Source organism: Giraffa tippelskirchi, chromosome 7, assembly GCF_054371585.1.
Source record: "Giraffa tippelskirchi isolate mGirTip1 chromosome 7, T2T-mGirTip1v1.2.pri, whole genome shotgun sequence".
NCBI lineage: Eukaryota > Metazoa > Chordata > Mammalia > Artiodactyla > Giraffidae > Giraffa > Giraffa tippelskirchi.
The window spans coordinates 54,472,717-54,490,668 of record NC_137281.1 but is presented as its reverse complement, the minus strand read 5'-3'; the positions used below and the strand labels follow the sequence as shown (position 1 = coordinate 54,490,668).

At 52.0% G+C, this 17,952-nt stretch overlaps 2 protein-coding genes and 1 long non-coding RNA gene across 4 annotated transcripts in view; 2 read left to right on the top strand and 1 right to left on the bottom strand.

The window, feature by feature from the left end:
* Nucleotides 1-10,842, top strand: part of LOC145514889 (uncharacterized) — a 67,237-nt gene extending 56,395 nt beyond the window's left edge. Inside the window, exons 2-4 of one of the 2 annotated variants that reach the window (XR_014060546.1) lie at nucleotides 9,737-9,842; nucleotides 10,264-10,317; nucleotides 10,656-10,842. This is a non-coding gene — a long non-coding RNA (uncharacterized LOC145514889). Of the gene's footprint in view, nucleotides 1-9,736; nucleotides 9,893-10,263; nucleotides 10,318-10,655 lie in introns of both variants that reach the window. The other variant, XR_014060545.1, reaches the window with a different exon arrangement.
* WWOX (WW domain containing oxidoreductase) overlaps nucleotides 1-16,563 on the top strand; it is a 918,690-nt gene extending 902,127 nt beyond the window's left edge. Inside the window, exon 9 of the mRNA XM_081513858.1 lies at nucleotides 15,529-16,563. Coding sequence (XP_081369984.1) covers nucleotides 15,529-15,717 — 189 coding nt within the window. The 3' untranslated portion in view covers nucleotides 15,718-16,563. The remainder of the gene's footprint in view (nucleotides 1-15,528) is intronic.
* A 41-nt stretch (nucleotides 16,564-16,604) lies between these two features.
* MAF (MAF bZIP transcription factor) overlaps nucleotides 16,605-17,952 on the bottom strand; it is a 348,420-nt gene continuing 347,072 nt past the window's right edge. Inside the window, exon 3 of the mRNA XM_081513886.1 lies at nucleotides 16,605-16,791. The gene's annotated coding sequence lies outside the window, so the exon portion shown is untranslated. The remainder of the gene's footprint in view (nucleotides 16,792-17,952) is intronic.

The following is a 17,952-nucleotide window of genomic DNA, read 5'->3' as shown; positions in this document are numbered from 1 at the left end:
GATGCTGAGTATAGTTCCTGCAGGGCCTTCTGTTCATCCGTTCTGTGTCTAACGGCTCACATCTGCTCACCCCAGCCTCCCACCCCAGCCCTCCTCCAGCCCCTGCCCCCTTGGAAGCCACCAGTCTGTTCTGTCTGTGGTTCTGTGTTGGTGTTGTAGACAGGTTCATTTGTGTCGTATTTCAGATTCCTCATATAAGTGATGCCATATGATATTTGCCTTTCTCTTTCTGACTTATTGGTGTGATAATCTCTAGCTCTATCCATGTTGCTGCAGATGTCAGATGTTTATTCTTTTTTGTGGATAGATAGTATGCCATTCTATGTATGTGTGTATGTATCTATGTATATCTACATGCATATATAACACACCACATCTTCTTATGCACTCAGCCATTGATGGACATTTAGGTTGCTCCCATGTCTTGGCTGGAGAAGGCAATGGCACCCCACTCCAGTACTCTTGCCTGGAAAATCCCATGGACGGAGGAGCCTGGTTGGCTACAGTCCATGGGGTCGCTAAGAGTCGGACACAACTGAGCAACTTCACTTTCACTTTTCCTATTTGTGCACTGGAGAAGGAAATGGCAACCCACTCCAGTGTTCTTGCCTGGAGAATCCCAGGGACAGCAGAGCCTGGTGGGCTGCCGTCTATGGGGTCACACAGAGTTGGACACAACTGAAGTGACTTAGCAGCATGTCTTGGCTGTTATAAATACTGCTGCTGTGAACATTGGGGTGCATGCATTGTTTTGGATTGGAGTTTTGTCTGGATATGGAGTGGGGTTCTCTTCCCCCTAGCACCCCACTTACCCGGTCTCCAGCCCCTTTCCCATACCCTGTTACTCCCACCTGCAGCCCTGCAGGGGCTCAGATCCTGTGTCCCTAAATGAGAGACATCTTGGGGGTGAGCAGGTTTATTTGTCATCATATGTGGATTCCACTTGTTGCACAAAGGCTCTGACACAACTAATGAGCTATTTTCGAGGATGCTGAACTCATAGGCTGCACAGTTCCCAGTGAGCCTAGGAAACCACAAAGTCCGGAGTCAGGCAGGTCTGGGTTTGGATCCTGGCACTGCACTCGGCATTTGCCACATCTTGTGGAAAGACCTGCTGTTACGATTGTGCAAACTCCCGACCGATATACGTGCAGTAATCCTCCTGCTGCCCTTGGATCGTGAACGTATCCCCACCCATGCAGGTGCCTGTGCTGAGAGAGGGGGTCCAGAGCCCAAGTGACTGGGCTCAGCTCCTGACTCTGCCACTTGCCCTTTGACCTTTGCCTCTTCGGGGTTCAGGGTCCTGCCTGTAATTGGGGAGGGTGGATGCAAAATGTGGACCCTCCCTGGAAGCGCTGGGGACATGAGCATCCCTTAGCTTGAGGGGTGCTCATCACAGCCAGAATTAACCTGTTCCTCCCTCATTTTACTTGTTCAAGCCTCAGTCTTCCTATAAATGAAGTGGGGACAGTGATGCATCCACAAGGGTCTGGCAAGAATTCAGCAGAAACCTGGCACCCAGAAGGTGCCATGGAAGGCATCCACGCCCCGTATGGGATTCATCCCTTAAGGCCACAGACCCCAGCCTTTTTGGTTCCAGGGACTGGTTTCATGGAAGACAGTTTTTCCACGGACCTGGGAGCCGGGGGTGGGTGGGGGGATGATTCAAGCACATCGCACTTACTGTGCACTTGTTTCTATTATATTACATCAGCTCCACCTCAGACCATCAGGTGTTAGATCCTGGAGGTTGGGGACCCCTGCCTTAGGGGACTGCCTTGTACAGTCAGTTGATTAGGGATTCAGGGGGCACAGACCATAGAGGACAGAGTTTTTAGTCACCTCGATAACTGAACAGCCAGCTACACAACTGGCTGTGTGCGCACTGTCGCTTGGCTTGGTAGCTGCTAACATATCCATCCACAGGATGGGTCCTATCGGGTGTGGCGGCCAGAGGGGTTAGGTGAAGCAGAGGAAGATGCCCCTCGGTGACCCCCGCTGTCCTGAGTTCAGCACTTCTCTGAGCTGCGAGGCCAGGAGACCCTAACCACAGGTGGCTGGTTGTGAGCCTGCCCTGTTGGACGCGGCCAGACGGCCCACAGATGCCCAACCATAAACCCAGGCCCCGCCAGCCTCCAGACCTCCCTTGCAGAAGAAGCACTTTGCCGCAGTGGGACGGTGCAGGGGAGGGCATCAGAGCTCATCTGGGGTGGTGTCCAAAGCCACACACGGGCGGCTGTGACGCCCTCAGACTCGAGGATGCCAGGCCCACAGCCGGGGGTCAGAGGACCGAGATGCGGAGCCCAGCGAGGAGGAGGAAGGCCCCCAGGGCCTGTGGATGGGGCCGCACAGGGAGGGGATCTGTCGCTTGACAAGGCTAGTTTCCTCGTGATCCCAGGAGGCCCTGCCGTGGCCGGGCCGTGGGGTCAGAGTGGGCGGCCACCACGAACAAGGACGGGGCCTTCTAACCAAGACGGCCTCAGCCAGGATCCCGGCCCCGTCCTGGCAGGGAGTTCCCTCACCTCCCTTAACCTTGACAGTAACACTGGGTTGGCCCAAAAGGTTGCTTGGGTGTTTCCATCGGATCTTACAGACGAACTCTTTGGCCAAGCCAATACCTGCCTGGCCAGGTTGAGAATCAGAAGTACTGATAGGTCCCTGGCACAGAACAGGCTCTGGGTAACCTGCAGCCATTTCTGTGATCATCACTGCTTTGTTGTCGTCGGTTATCACAATGGGGGCTGAGCTAACCCTCCTGAAGGCAGCGGTTCCCTTTGAGACTCACATGACGCTCTCAGGGTGGGTCTGGAAGGGAAGCGATGAAAGGGCTGGAAGGTGGCTGTTCCTGGGTGGACAGTGGCTGAAGGGGAGGCTCCGGGGAAGGGGACGCGCACATCTCCAGTGGCAAAGTGAAAAGGAAGACAGTGCCCGGTTCATCTCTCATGGGGCCCAAAGGGAAAGGGGTGGGGGGCCGGCTCAGGAGGAAAGTTTACTCCCGAGTTTAGGAAACAGAGCAGGATGGGCTGCTGGGCTCCCTGCCAGAACCGTCGGGACTGGGCTGACGCCGTCTTTCAGCTTCCGATGTTTGGAACGTGGAGTTTGCCGTGGCCGGAAGGGAGCGTGTGAGCCAGAGGACAGGTCAGGGTTCCCGTCTGGCCGTGTCTGGTGGTCCAGGCACCAGCAGCCCTGGCCTCTTGCCGGTGCCAGCGTCCGTTCTGCACCCAGCAACAGGCAGCTGATTGCTTCTCACTGTGCGTGTGTGCCCCGGTGTTATCTCTCCTTCCCTCTCTCTGCATTCTGGGTTCATGGACACACTCAGTGTGCTGGCAGGCATCAGTGTTTCTGAACTTGATGGCATGTTTTCAGCGAGAATAACCCTCTGCCTTCAGGGGCGGCATTAGAATCAAAAGCCAGATTAAATAGCCACCAGATGGACAGATAGAAATTTACGTCCACTCACACATGGGTCACTTTTGTCTTGAGCTGATTGATTTCTGCGCTCTCAGTTGGAGGCCCTAAGAACTGCCTGCATGGTGGAAATAGTGTGAGAAAACCAGTTTACATGCTTTGCGGCAAAAATTCAGCCAGTGGAATAGGAGAGGCAGGGTTAATTGACCCTAGAAGGTCTATTAACAGAGATAGGTATGTGCCCATCACAGAGTCAACACTGGAGCCGGCCGGGCATGGATTTCAAAGAGGACGTCACCACTTACCAGGTGGAGGACCTCAGGGCAGTCCACACCACTTCTGTGCCTCAGTCCTCTCCTCTGTGAAGTGGGGCTAATACCCCCTAGCAAGGAATCCGTGACTTTTTCTAACATTTTATTATAAAAGTTTTCAGATAGAAAATTTGAAGCAATAATGTGGCAACGATTGATCTCCCCAACACCTTTTATTCTACATGTATGCTGCACTTCTTAAAATTTAATTTTTATTGTTTTATATTGGAGTATAGTTGATTTATAGTGTTGTGCTAGTTTCAAGTATACAGCTAAATGATTCAGTTATCTGTATATACATATTCTTCTTCAGATTCTTTCCCATATAGGTTACCACAGAATACTGAGTAGAGTTCCCTGTGCTGTACAGGAGGTCTTTGTTGATTATCTGTTTTATCTATAGAAGTGTGTATCCATGAATCCCAAACTCCTCATTTATTCCCCACCTCCCCTCTTTGGTAACAGTAAGTTTGTTTTTGAAGTTTGTGAGGCTGTTTCGGTTTTGTAAATAAGTTCATTTGTATCATTTATTTGATCCCACATATAAATGATATCATATGGTGTTCATTTTTCTCTGACTTACTGCACTTAGTGTGATAATTTCCAGTCACATCCCTGTTGCTGCAGATGGCATTATTCCATTCTTTTCCATGTCTGAATAATATTCCATTGTATATATGTACCGCATCTTTTTTACCCATTCCTCTGCCGATGGGCAGTCAGGCTGCTTTGGTGTCCTGGCTATTGTGAACAGTGCTGCTGGGGACGTTGGGGAGCATGCATCTTTTTGAATTATGGTTTTCTCTGGATATATGCCCAGGAGTGGGTTGCTGGATCATACGATAATTCTGCTTTTACTTTTTAAAGGAACACTGCGCTTAAAAAACCCCGCACCTGCTCTCTTATTCCGTCCGTCCCTTTTTCTAGGGACCCCTGCACAGGGACAGGGAGGTTTAGATGGATACGTGTGCAGGGCCAGGGCAGGGGGCGGGGTCTGGAATTTCATAGCACTTAGTATATGAGTGTGGCTGTCGTTAAAATGTCAGTGCCCCACTTTCACGGATGTGAGCTTGGTTCTGGTTGCTGTGATTGGGGAGGTGGCGGAGAGAAGCAGAGGAGCCTTGGAATCCACGGCTAGATTGGTACCCAGAGGTGCTGGGTGAAAGTTGGTGAGAAAACTGACTGCCTCTTGAATTTCTTGCTCAGAAGGTAGAAACTGCCCCTACCCTGCTTCCAAGTCCCTCAGATGGAGGATGGAGGAGTTATTTTGACCTGGGTGCTTCCTCCTCCAGATTTTTAACAGACAGACTTGTAGCCGCAGTGGAACTAGTACCTGTGGTGCACTCAGGGCACCTCCAGATGTCATCAGTAATCCTCCCAAGGACCGGGAGAAGGGGCTGTTAGGCCGCCCATTTCTCAGGTGGGGAGACTGAGGCTGTGTCCTGTCCCAGAGCTGCCGGGTGGCAGAGCCAGAATTTGAATTCCTGTGTCTCAGGCTTCAGCTCCTGGGCTCTCCCCGTCAGCCCCCACCACCCCCCACCTGCAGAGATGCCTGGATCTTCCCTCCTCCCGCTCCTCACGCTCTGTTCCACAGCTGAAGGGATGACACTGACTCGCGGCCACCCCCAGGTGAGCGCAGGGGCCTTTTAAAGGGGACACCGCGGGCGGCAAGGACGGGACTCACCCGCTTGGCAGGCGAACTGGGTTCATACAGGACGCCAGGCCCGGCTCCGCCTGCTGAAGCCCTAGCTTTGCAGCGCTCTCGAGGGCCCCCAGAGTTCTTCGTGCCATCGAATTAAGTTTGGAAACTTCAATGAAAAAAGCCCCCAAAGAAACTGTCAATTAATGCGTTTACACCGAAGCATCATACGTGGGGAAAAACACCTCCAAAAGCGAGCGCGTTTTTCCAGCCATTAAAAAGTTCATGTGCGGCTCGGTTTCCATAGACACCCGAGGCAATGGCCTGCTTCCCCTCAGTGAAGACCTGAGTGTCGCTGGCTTCTCTCTCTACCTTAGCCTTTTATGCTTTCCCCTCCGTCCCCGTTTGTGGAAACCTGGTGGTGAGGCTTGTCTGTGGAAGACGGTGTGACTAGAGGCTTGCGTGTCTTCACTGTGGCCCTCTCCCCACTGTCTGTGGCTTCTGCACTCAGCCTTGCCGTGTGCAGGCAGGAGCTGGAGACCCTGCAGTTCATCAAGTGTTTTCTCCATCAGCCACACGAACGTCCTCGAGCGGGAAGGGGCAGTGGAAGAGGAACTGAGCGTGGGGTGTAGAGGTGTTTGCAGATAAAGTTCTGCTGGTGCACAGCCACGCTCACTGCGGGGTGTGTTGTTCACGGCTGTTTCCCCAACAGCAGTGGCAGGTCTGAGTAGTCGTGACAGAAACCATAGGCCCCGCTGGGCCTAAAATCTCTCTTCTGTCACCCTTTGCAGAAAAGCTTTATTTGCTGACTGTTGGTAAACAGCGCAGACTCGGGGCTTGGGGGGCATCTGGTAGTTTGTCCCTTGTGCTGGCGTCGCTCAGCGGCTCGGTCGTGTCTGGCTGTCGGTGGCCCTGTGGACTGTGGCGCGCCGGGCTCCTCTACCGCCTTAGGTGCGTGCTGTTCCTACTGTGACTCGGCTTCTGCATCTCTGAAATGGGAGCAACAGGGCTCTTTCCTGGGGTCCTGGGACTCCAAAGCCTCTGGCTCTGGCCTTGGTACATTTAGGGGAACGGTAGGTACAAACAGTAGGTACAAATCTATTGTTTTTACTCCCTATTCTTTTGATAGAAAAATCCAAAGACGCCAATCTTAAGATTCTAGAAGTCCTTTAGAACAGGGTCCCCAACTTCCAGGATCTAATGCCTGATGATCTGAGGTGGAGCTGATATAATAATAAATAAAAGTGCACAGTAAATAATGCGCTTGAATCCTCCCCAAACCACCACCCCCCTCTGTGGAAGAACTGTCCTCCACAAAACCAGTCCCTGGTGCCGAAAAGGTTGGGGACCACTGCTCTAGAAAACCAAAGGACCAAGTGTGTAAAAACCCAAGACGGATGGCTGAGCCGCTGCCCTGGCGCCCCTTTGCTGGCAGCAGGTGAGGGAGCCCGTCCGGGTGGCGTTGGAGGACTAAGAAGGCAAACAAAAGAAGCCACAGCAGTCTAGGAAGAAATCTTTAATTTCTGTTCAGCTTTCAAGAGTTTGAGAGAGGTGTTGGTTGTTTTTCTTTTTAACAAACCAGTTCAAGTACATGCCTTCAGATTATAAAAGTACCTGAAATTGCCTAGAATATCAGCATGCAAAGCTTGTTAGTATTTACATATATTTACATAGGGAAACAAGAGAAAGATCTACAGGTATTTACAGTCTACAGAGGAGAGGAGAAAGGCAGCCTAATTGTATTTCCTAAAATACAGTGGATGAGTAGTCAGCACATGCATATTTAGAGAATATTTGCATGATAGAATGCAATTTTTTTTTTTAAAAAAGACATACCTTTGTAACTTTCTATGCTAAGGTGTTGCATAATCAAGGTAATTGTGTGTGTGTGTGTGTTTCGTTTCTAGTCTATTTGCATCAAGTGCTTTAAAATGTTCCCTAACACTGAGGCAGAATTATTTACCTTGGCAATTAAAGGCTCAGCCTACGTGATCACGTCCCCCTAACTAGCGACACACTGCTGGTGGATGAAGTATCATCTGCTGTTTCTCGTCTCCCCATTGGCCACTGTGACGAGGTCCGTCTGTGCAGAGGCGGTGCCTGGGCACTCACCATTAATTATGGAAGTAATATAAATGAGACGCTCTCCGTAGTATGTTCCCAGTGAAATATTAACAAGGCCAGCGTCTCTGCGCCTGAGAAATGAGCTAACAGAGCCCCCTATGAAAAGACTCAGACCTGACACAGACGTGCTCGGCTTGAGATGGTGTGGCTGGACATGGGGGTAGGAAGGGGTGCCCTGGGGTGCCCTGCCTGTGAGATGGGATTATTGCAGACTCTGTTCTTGTCATTTGTTTCTGGAAGAGTGAAGAGTTAGTTCATCTCTAACCACAGTGGGGCCCCATCAGAGACGACCTTGTGGGTTTTATCTGCCCACCCCATGCCTTGTCAGTACCGTGTCGGAGACTCTGTGTCCTAGGTGTCAACCTTGCAACGGCAACAGACTGCTTTTTCAGAGTTTGTCTGCGCACAGAAATGGTCAGCTCTCGGTTTTCTAAAAGACCATGGCAGGTCCATTCAGTGTGAGTCTGTGCAGACGAAGGGGAGCAGGGAGAGGTCTGCTTCACCCATACTCTTGGCAACGTTAGGTTAGAATTGAACCCATTCATTCTGCCTGGCAATAATTTCAAAGGTTTATTTCAGCATACATGGCAAATACAGAGGCATACATTTATGTACAGTATACAGAGCTAGCTAGAATGTGGGTTAAAGAAGTAAAAATGTAAAATGTTACAAATTAGTACAGGCTAAATAATCTTCTCTGAGCTTTCTATAAACACCCAGCAGTCCTTCAGTCCTGTCCAGGTGGCCGGGATGGAAAATTTCAGGGATGGGCCATCAGATTCGTCCCAGGTAGGAGAACGATGCTTATTTTGGTGGTAGAGTTCTAAGATCCATTTCAGAGTAACCTGTGGAAGAATGGGTGTCCCAGTGCCACTTCCCATCCCGACCAGAGAACCCCCCAGTTTGAAAAGCAGTGTGTGTACCCCAGGCAGCACCGGCAGGGAAGGCCCAGGGAACTCTCCGTAGATATAAGAAAGGTGTAACAGAGCTAAGACCATCTTCTCTCATGTTTAATAGGACTGTCTCTCCAGCCCAATCAGTTCTGGAACATCTTTGGCACCAACGGTAGAACAGGCATGAATAACGTCACCCACCCACTCAGTCATTCCTTTTTGCTTCCCTCCTTCAGATGACCTCCCACTCCAGCGGAGCACGTCTGGGATGTCACAATACCAGCAGATCTCAGAAAAAGGAAACCATTCTAAGTATTCCACCTTCACTCTCTCGAGACCAGCCATCCATCTGTCATGGAACCCTTGCCATACTTTGGGCAAGGATCCTGGAACATGTAAGGGGTATGGAAAGGGCCTCGTTGATGTCAGGGCAAGTTCAGAAAAGGTCATCCCATTGAAAACAGAGCCTTGAAAACCTCCCAAGGTCACTCTGCCCTGCAGTGGTACTGATTAGACTAAGCAAAAAATCCTCTGGAGCCTTGCTTTCCAGAACAAACATGGCCCCGGGCCTCTTCGGATGGTTGAAATTGGCTGCCTCTCCCTCCCCTAATTTAGGCTCAGGAAGACATTTGTTCTCCTGCCTTCACAAAGCCTTCTCAGCTTTCTATCCTGAACCCACTGGTCCCTGGGCTTGCTTCCACAGATTTCTCAGAGCATCATAGCAACTGTTCTTCTAACTTCCTGGCTTATCCTTCCCTGGTCTTCAAGTCAGTCTCTTAAACCTTCTTGATGATCTTATTAGAGATGCATGACTTTTGTCAAGGAGACCACGTGATCTTTGTGGCCTGACTAGTATTTGGGGTGCCTGCACTGCAAACGGGAAAGCTTCCATGTCATCAGAGTTCTCTCCCAGCAGAGACCTGTGAACGTACGCTGCTCCCTGGAACCTCTGTCCCCTGTGTGCCCCCCAGACGTCTCACTAGGAAGGTCAGCTGCTTCCTGGGGCTGTGTCCTGTGCTAGGACCAGTCGCATTAGTGGTGATGGGCTGGCATGACCCATGGCTTAGCTCTCCTCCAGAGCACCTGCCACAGAGCGCTCCCAGACTGAGTCCCACGTGCCCCGGGAAAGGATGAAAGAGACCTCCCATCAAATGGGAGGGGACCTCTGAAGTCCTCCACCCTCGTGCTCTTAGCGAGAGGTAAACGCTCTTACACACTGTGGTAGGTGCGCCTTCTCTTCCATCAGGCTCAGGACTGAACGTTATCCTAGGGTTCTCCAGCGCACTCTCGCCGACTTTTCCAGCCTGCGCAGTGAAGACAAACGTCCGCTTTCCTGACCTGCCTCACTTTTTCTGTTTCAGAAGTTGAGTTTGAATTTCCCTGCTGTAACCAATCCTGAGGACAGCCTGTGTGTTAGCAAACCTCCTGAGGACTGTGAAGGAAGTTTTACTTTGATACCTGCAGGAGGTATTTGCATGTATCTAAGCGTGCACTGTCTGGATACCGTCAGTGGTTAGGTAGGGATGAGTTTGTTGACAATGAATTGGGGCCAGGGTTGGAGGACAGGAGAGGGGAGATGGAGCAGTTTCCTCTGCACACCGGCTGTAATGTGTCAGGTGGTACCCTCCAAAAGGCCACACTCATTTGCACATCTGTGAATTCATAAGCTGGAGATTGCTTGGGTTTCCCTGGTCTTGTTGTGGTTCCATTCACACTTTGAAAAACATCCGTGTCGTTCAGGAGCGGTAGATTCCTAGCTGGTCCAGTCTAGCGGGTGCAGGTGGCACTTTAAATCAGGCGGTGGCTTTGTTAGGGGTCATTGGCTCTTGGCTCTCCTGAGGTGGCACTGAGTCTTCAGTTTTGTTAATCCAAATGGATATAATTTCAGTTTAGTGGCCTGCCTAAATCAACAGTGGGACATTCTCCTCCTCACGCTTCCCAGGTGAGTGCCCGACAGCATGTGGGTATGTTTCCTCTTGGGCCACGTCAGGGCCACACATGGGGGGGGCCAGCCGGCCCGGCTGGGAGGAAGGGAGGGGGGCCCCGAGGCAACTCTGCTGCCCAGGAGACGCGGGGTGCGCGGTGCGCGGACGGGGGTGCGGGCGCAGGAAGGTGGCTTCGCAGGGCAGCTGCTCTGGGTTCCTGGGGTTGGTTGGTCGGCGCGGCCCCAGAGGAGCGGCGCTTGAGCTCTGGTACGAAGTGGGCTTCTCAGTAGGCGGGGATGATGCCTGTCCCCAGCCTGTAGAGCTGCCTGAGGCTAGAAGGTCATGCCCCTCACAGAGCTCCGTGCCCAGCGCCGGGGGAGTTGCAGGCTCGTGGTCGGTGCCCCCATTGTCACCGCTTGAACAGTCCCCGTCTGCAACCACGCGCCGGGAAAGCTCGCCCTGGTGGAGGCCGAGAGTCCTCTGAGTCATGACCTCCGTCTTCTCCCGCCTCTCGTCTCCTGGAGGAAGCAGGTCTGTTCCTGGTGAGCACGGGCTCCACACCCAAGCCTGAGGGCCCTGTGTTGGTTGTGGTCCCCCAGGCGGGGAGCCCCACTGCCACGCACGCTGGGAACGCGTGGCTCATCTGTCAGCTTAAAAGACTGTTCTCAGATGGCGAGTAGGGTACACGTAACTTTTTGGAGCCGCTTGCTTTGGTTTCTCTCCACAACCAAATGGTACTGTTGTTTGAGGAACAGCTGTGTTCCCAGCCCCACGGTCTCAGGAGATGAATCTGAAATACTGCACCGCACTTATCCAGGAGAGGGGGCTGGAAACTTTTGGCAGAACTTCCCCTGGTGGCTCAGATGACAGAGAACCCACCTGCAGTGGAGGAGATGCAGGTTCGATCCCTGGGTTGGGAAGATCCTCTGGAGACGGGAATGGCAACCCACTCCAGTATTCTGGCCTGGGAAATCCCTGTGGACAGAGGAGCCCGGCGGGCTACAGTCCGTAGGATCTCAAAGAATCGGACGTGACCGAGCGACGAAGAACAGCTGGGAGGTGGGGTGTCCCACCCACGACCCCTGTGTCAACTGCCCCACTTCCACCAAGGCTCCGTGGTGAAGCACTCTGCCATGCTCACTGGAGCGCGAACCGCTTCTGCACCGGGGAAGTGTTTGCTCTGCCCCACAGACCGCAAATGAGCAACGGAGGGGAAGCTTTGGGGCTTCAGAGAGGCACTGTCTCCTCCTCCTGCGGCACTGGCAAGGTCCTTTGTCCCAGAAACTCAGCGCCTTCTCAGCGCCCACCCAGAAGGGCCGCTCCTTCCCCGCCGTGGGTCCCTGGTCCCACCTCAGTCCTGAGAAAGCGGCTGTAGGACCCCTACCTGCTCTCAAAACCACTGACTACATAGACACCCAGTGACCGTGCGTCTGGTTTTTTTATGTCTCAGAGTTAAATCTGTTTTAAGACCGGAATCTATTCTTTTTTTTTTTTTAAAGCATGCATTTTAAAACTAGAGAAACCTGAAAACTAAACATAATGCTGTAACATGTGTCCTTATCAAAACATGAGTTATATCAGAGAACCTACCAATGCATCACACATACTACTGTGGGGGTGGATTTTCTTTAAGCCTGGATTGTCCATCCGAAACTCCCATAACTTTCTCTTTCAAAGAGTCGGTATTCATCTGTATTCCGTGCTGACAGCTGCAGACTGATGGCTAGTGGTTATCAAATAACTGTGGGTGAAAAGCAGCTACTTCAACAGATTCATCCCAACCAAGGGCTTTGGGAGAACAGATAGTTTAGATATCAGGGCCCCAACAATAAACAAATAGCAAACCGCTGTCTAAATCCCACCTTTCTGTAGTTGGAGACGGTGCCACTGAGCCGACAACTGATTTCCGAAAGAGAATGATGACGCCTTATTACCCAGATGCTCTTAAAAATCCCAAACAAGAATCCCGGGTGATTTTACATACACTATAGAGATGGATGGCGGCGTTCTCCTCGGGCAGCTCGCAAACATTTGACTGAATCAGAAATGGCGCTCAGGTGTGATTAAAGACTCTCCCGGCTTCCCAGAAATCCTCAGCCCCCACCCCACGCCCACCCCCCATGGCGACCCACACCCTCCCTCTCTACCCCTCGTGCAGGACAGACTCTCTGCGCCCCAGTGCTCAGACTCCCCATAAACTGTTTTTAAAATCACTGAGAGGAACCCACCGCCCCAGCCCATGTTTGTGTCAAGACACTGCTATTATCTTATCACAGTGCATCAGCAAGCAGTGGTGACAGGCAGCAAGGCACAGCCTCAGATATTTCATAACAGAGTTGTTAACATCATCTCCTTTATGGGGCTCTTTCATCTCCTCTGAATTATGTACTGATGCCCCCCCAAAGTGGCATGAAAGTCATCTGACGGTGATGAAAGTACTCTTTAACAATTTTTCTTCCATCAGTTTAAAAATGTTTTCTCTTGTAGCAGCCACACCAGCTTATTCACTAATGTGATTTCCTAATGTGGCTCCCGTCTCCCGCTTGAGCACAGGCATGCCAAATGGCCAATGAGCCAGCAATTAGCACTTGTTGTTGAAGTGTCATCACCTCCGACTGTATAAAGATGGACCTCGGATGCTGCCGTCGGGGTCACCCCGTTGACGTCCAGGCTTTGCCAGGCATGCACAGTTGGTCTTCGGAGGGGAGAAGCTGGTCTTTGCTTTCAGGTGCCCTGCAGTACTGGCTTCTTGCACAGACCTGGCAGCAGCGGTGACAAGATCTAAGTTGCGTACCACCCTGAGCCTAGTGGCAAAGGCCTTGAAGCCACCCAATCTTTGATAAAAGGTTGGGCTTTTCTAAAATTTATGCTTTTCGGCATGGTAGCCAAGTGGAGGTTTACACGAAATGAGGCCAGCTTCAATTGCTTTCAGATTCCATGGAGGGAAAATGCATGTGCCCCCAGCTCCCTCATCAGCTCAATTCTGAGTCAGTCTAAGTGCCGAATTTCTCTGCAAAAATACCATTCCAACAACGCGAGAGTGCAACACGATAGCATTTTAGAAGGTCAGAGTGCCGCAAGATTGCATTGGGTTTGGAAGAATTCCGTCTGTTGCCTTCCCAAGTGGCCACCTTTGATCCTTTGTCAGGGTTGGTGGAGCTGTGAAAGGCCAGTTTGTTGCGATGTATGAATGCTGATATTATAACCACTCCAGGGTGGGGTGGGGGGGCCTGGATCTTGGGGTGAGCAGACTCTCTCGCCACTTGGGAGCTCATGACAAACCCCCTGACCACTCTTCAGTGGGTTTGGCAGTTGCAGAGTACAGCAGAAACCTAAGGCAGACGTCCAGAAAATTCCCCAGAGCACCATCTCCACCCGACAGCAACATGCAGAGAGTCAAGGCCAAGGCGACAGTTGGCTTGGGCAGGCAGGACGAGCACCTCAAGTCTCCCATCCATCTCTAGCAGGCACCTCACTGCCTTTTGCCCCACATGGGGTGCAGGAGACTCGGATGAGCCACTTGAACTTGATTAGATAAACGTGCCAGATGCTAAGCTAAGGGTTACTAGGAATAACAGCTCAGCGAAAGGGAATCGGGGTGATGCGGACTTGCGTTCATTAGACCCGGGCCACACAAAATCAGTCTGAAAAGAAGTAGCGGAATCCAAGCACACAGCTGGCTGGCTGGGGAGCAGGTGTGGGTGAGAGGGTTGGGGAACGGACTAACCGATTCCCGTTTTGTTCAGGTCACACCGGGGGTTCAAACTTTGGACCCGTGGGTCTCGTCCAGTGCAGTGGACAGCCCCAGGGTCAGTACTCAGGCCTCCGTCTCGTTCCCACGCCACACCACCCACCTCCCCAGCAAGCAAGTCACTTGAGTGTATTTGCCTGTTTGGTTTTCAGACAAATTCAGGAAGTACCGTCCTCTTCGAAGCAACCCCAAGTCTCTTTCACAGCACTTTTCTCAAATGGCAAATAGCCCCAGACCTTGCTTCTCAGAATGCCCTGGGCTCCCGGTGATTATGAGCATAACTGTAGATACACAAACCAGGGCATGAGGGGGAGGTTCTCCCCCCAGCACTCTGCTGGGGCCCAGTGTGAACTCTGAAAGGCAGAAGAGGGTCAGCTTTCGGGTGGGGAGGGGAACCCGCTTCACCCTCCCTCAGAGGTCTCCCGTGCTTTCCTAATGGTGACCTTATCGCCCGTTATCTTTCTCTGATTCTCCTCTGCCCCACCCCACCCCTCTATCACCTGATAATTAGTTGATGCAGCAAGGGCTGTGATGCACATAAATAATCAGAAGATGCCAGATAAACTGTATTGGTTTTAAATTAGAGCCGTGCCGACCGTGTCTCCCTACGAGCACCAGCCTATTATTTTTAATTATGGCTCGCAAAGCAAAGTGATTTCTTGCCCTCCTTCCAGCATCCCTGACAGGATCCTGTCGGCCCGGGTGATATGGTGCCCCATCGGCACACACATCCCTAGCCATAGCGCCAGCTGTTACTCAAAAGGTCAGTGGGAAGTGATCAATGGCACCCATTACGACGTGCATTTAGAAGTGGGCTGGGAGGACGTGGACCCTCAAGCCGCTGTCCCCCTGCAGGTGCAGGCAGGATGTGACATTTATAGAAAGGTCTCCAGGATCCCGATCAACTCACAGATTTGTGTCTCATGTCCGCAGGAGGCACGTGTGTACAGTGGGGAACACATGTGTATGTGTGCGTCTCACACGTTTTAACACCGCCTCTCAAAGCCTTCTCCTCGCAGCACCGTGGGCAGAGAACAAGGGTGCACCTGGCCCGGGTCCTGCTTGGCTTTCTGCCTGCTGGGCCACGATGAGAGCAGCGGATTTAGTTCACACAGAAGTCTCGTAGAAACATCTCAGCACCTCATGACATCCTGCGTTGCACAGTCAGGAAGTTGGGCAGATTTGTTCCTGCCCATCTGCAAGGATACCCTCCTGCTCGTGTTGTCAGCACGTGATGCAGCAACTGAGAGGCGTGTTGTGTTCACAGCCTCTTTCCACAGGAGGTGTGGAAAGTCACACCGGGGCTCCGAGCGGAGTCCATGACATGTGTTCCCAGGACCGCCCTGGGTTTGCGGCCCCTGCTGAGCTCCCGGGGCCTCCGCAGCAGGTGGGGAGGGGGCGCACTCCCGGTGAAAGACAGCCCCCTATCGCCTCTCTTCTCATGCATGCATTCTTGTCTCTCCTCTCTGCCCTGCAGCAACAGGGAGCTGCCACCACCGTGTACTGCGCCGTCGCCCCAGAGCTGGAGGGCCTGGGAGGGATGTACTTCAACAGCTGCTGCCGCTGCCTGCCGTCGGCCGAAGCCCAGAGCGAAGACTCAGCACGGGCCCTGTGGGCGCTCAGCGAGCGGCTGCTCCCGGGGGCACCTGGCGGCCTGCCCTCCTAGGCGAGCATCGGCCTGACGCCCACCCCGCTGGACCCCCCCCCACCTCTCATCCCGCGGCCTTCCACGTCCCCCCCACCCAGATCCGCCAGAGGCCCGGGATGTAAGGGCCGTCGTGACAGAGCACCCGGTGTTAGGTACCCCTGGGGAGCAGGGCATTGTGGGGAGAAGGGGAGGTACCTCTTGTCTGGGGGGCAACCCGGGTCCCTCTGCTGCCCTGGCGATGGCCCGTGTAATGGTGAAGCTTTGCCGGTAGGGAGGTTCTCAGTCCCTCTGCAGAAGCACGTGCAGTTCTCACCACTCAGGGTCGCCCGATGCCCCCCACCCCATCCCACCAGCCACACGCCCACGGCCACACGGTAGCCAGGAGCCGGCTTTCTCCTGTCTGGGGAAGGAAGAGCCAGTGTTTACCCTTCACACACTCATCCTCGAGATCACTGCTCCATCCTGATCCAGTCTGAGTCCTGGACAGAGGCCTCTCTGGCCCTTGTTCCAGCTGAGGTGGAGGGGACACTTAGGAGCAGGTGGCACAGACAGTGAGGGTGTCGCAGAGCACTGGTCCACTGCCAGAGCTGCACTAAAGATTCTTCAGATCATAACGAGCAGATCTCACAGATCAGTCCCTAGACAGCTTGACAGGCAGGAAAGGGAGCCTTGCACCCCTAAGGATACCCCGGATGTTTGGGGACTGAGGGATAAAAAGCGTTCCCTTCATCCTTCCTGCATAGTTTCAGGAAGCGACCCCATCACAGAGGTGCACAGCCCCCCGCGTATCTGTTCAGCATCCTGCTTCCGCGTCCTCTCGTCCCTTCCATCCTATGCTTAATAAAAGAACATGCTTGACTACTATCAGCTGAAGTTTGTCTTGTTCCTTTAAATGTTTGTTTCAGTTTTGTGTTTTTTTTGTTTTGTTTTGTTTTTTTAGAAAAGCAATCTAGAGGAAAAAATAAAGCGCTTCTTGTAGACGCCAGGAAAACACCATTCTTGTGTCTTCTCTGAGTTTGTTTTGTTTTTGTGCTTTGTGGCTGTCTGCGGGCCGAGTTGTCTCACGCAATTAGCATGCCAGCATCATATTTTCTGTTGAAGAGAGAAAGAGAAAAATGACTGTTGTTAAATTTCACCTTAAGAAGTTTTGTTATTACGCATGGTGGGTCATGTCAGTCCTCATGATGTGTTCCCCGTGTGATGACCAGGTTCTCGGTGAGTAGGCAGTGTCTCTAGTGATGAGGATAGGGGTGGTTTGAGGCCCTTTGCCCCTGGTCCTGCATCACTCACACCTGGGCTTCCGGGCCATTCCCACAGGGATGTAGGAAGGGCCGCTTCGGCCACGTGGAGATGATGCTTCTGCTCACACACCAGGAAGGCAGGGGCAGAGGGGTGCGTGCCACCAGTCTCCATCCCGACATTATCCGTCTTGGGCCTCTGGCTGTGTTCCCTCAGACACCACTGCTTTCCAGGGGTCCACAGCCTGGCTACATCCTCCCGTCTAGCTATAGCCCCCTTGACAGAATCCTTGAGGGACCTTGACCAGAGGAGGCAAGCGTCCCCCTCAACCAAGAGCTCCCTAAACCCATCGACTCCGCTGGTGGGGATGTAAACTGGTCTAGCCACTGTGGGGAACAGTGTGGAGGTTCCTTAAAAAGCTGAAACCAGAGCCAGCTTACGATCCAGCAAGCCCACTCCTGGGTGTACACCCAGACAAAACCAGAATTCCACAAGATACATGCAGCCCTATATTCACAGCAGCACAATCCACCATAACCAAGACATGGAAACAACTTAAATGTCCATCCAGAGAGGAACGGGTAAAGAAGATGTGAAAAGATTAGCCATAAAAAAGGAACAAAAGAATGCCATTTGCCGCAACACAGATGGACCTAGAGATGATCCTACTAAGTGAATTAAGTCAGACAAATGCCATATATCACATCATTTACAGGCAGAATCTAAAATATGATACAAGTAAACTTATTTATAAAACAGACTCACAGACATAGAAAACAAACTTGTTGTTACCAAAGGGTAGGAAGAGGGGTTAGGAGAGAGAAATTAGGAGTCTGGGATTAGCAGACACACACTACTATATTTCAATAGACAAACAACAATGTCCTACTTACTATATAACACAGGGAACTATATTCAATATTTTATAATCTAGAGTAGAAAAGTATATATATCTGAATCACCTTGCTATACACTAGAAAATAACACAACACTAAATTAACCATACTTCAATGA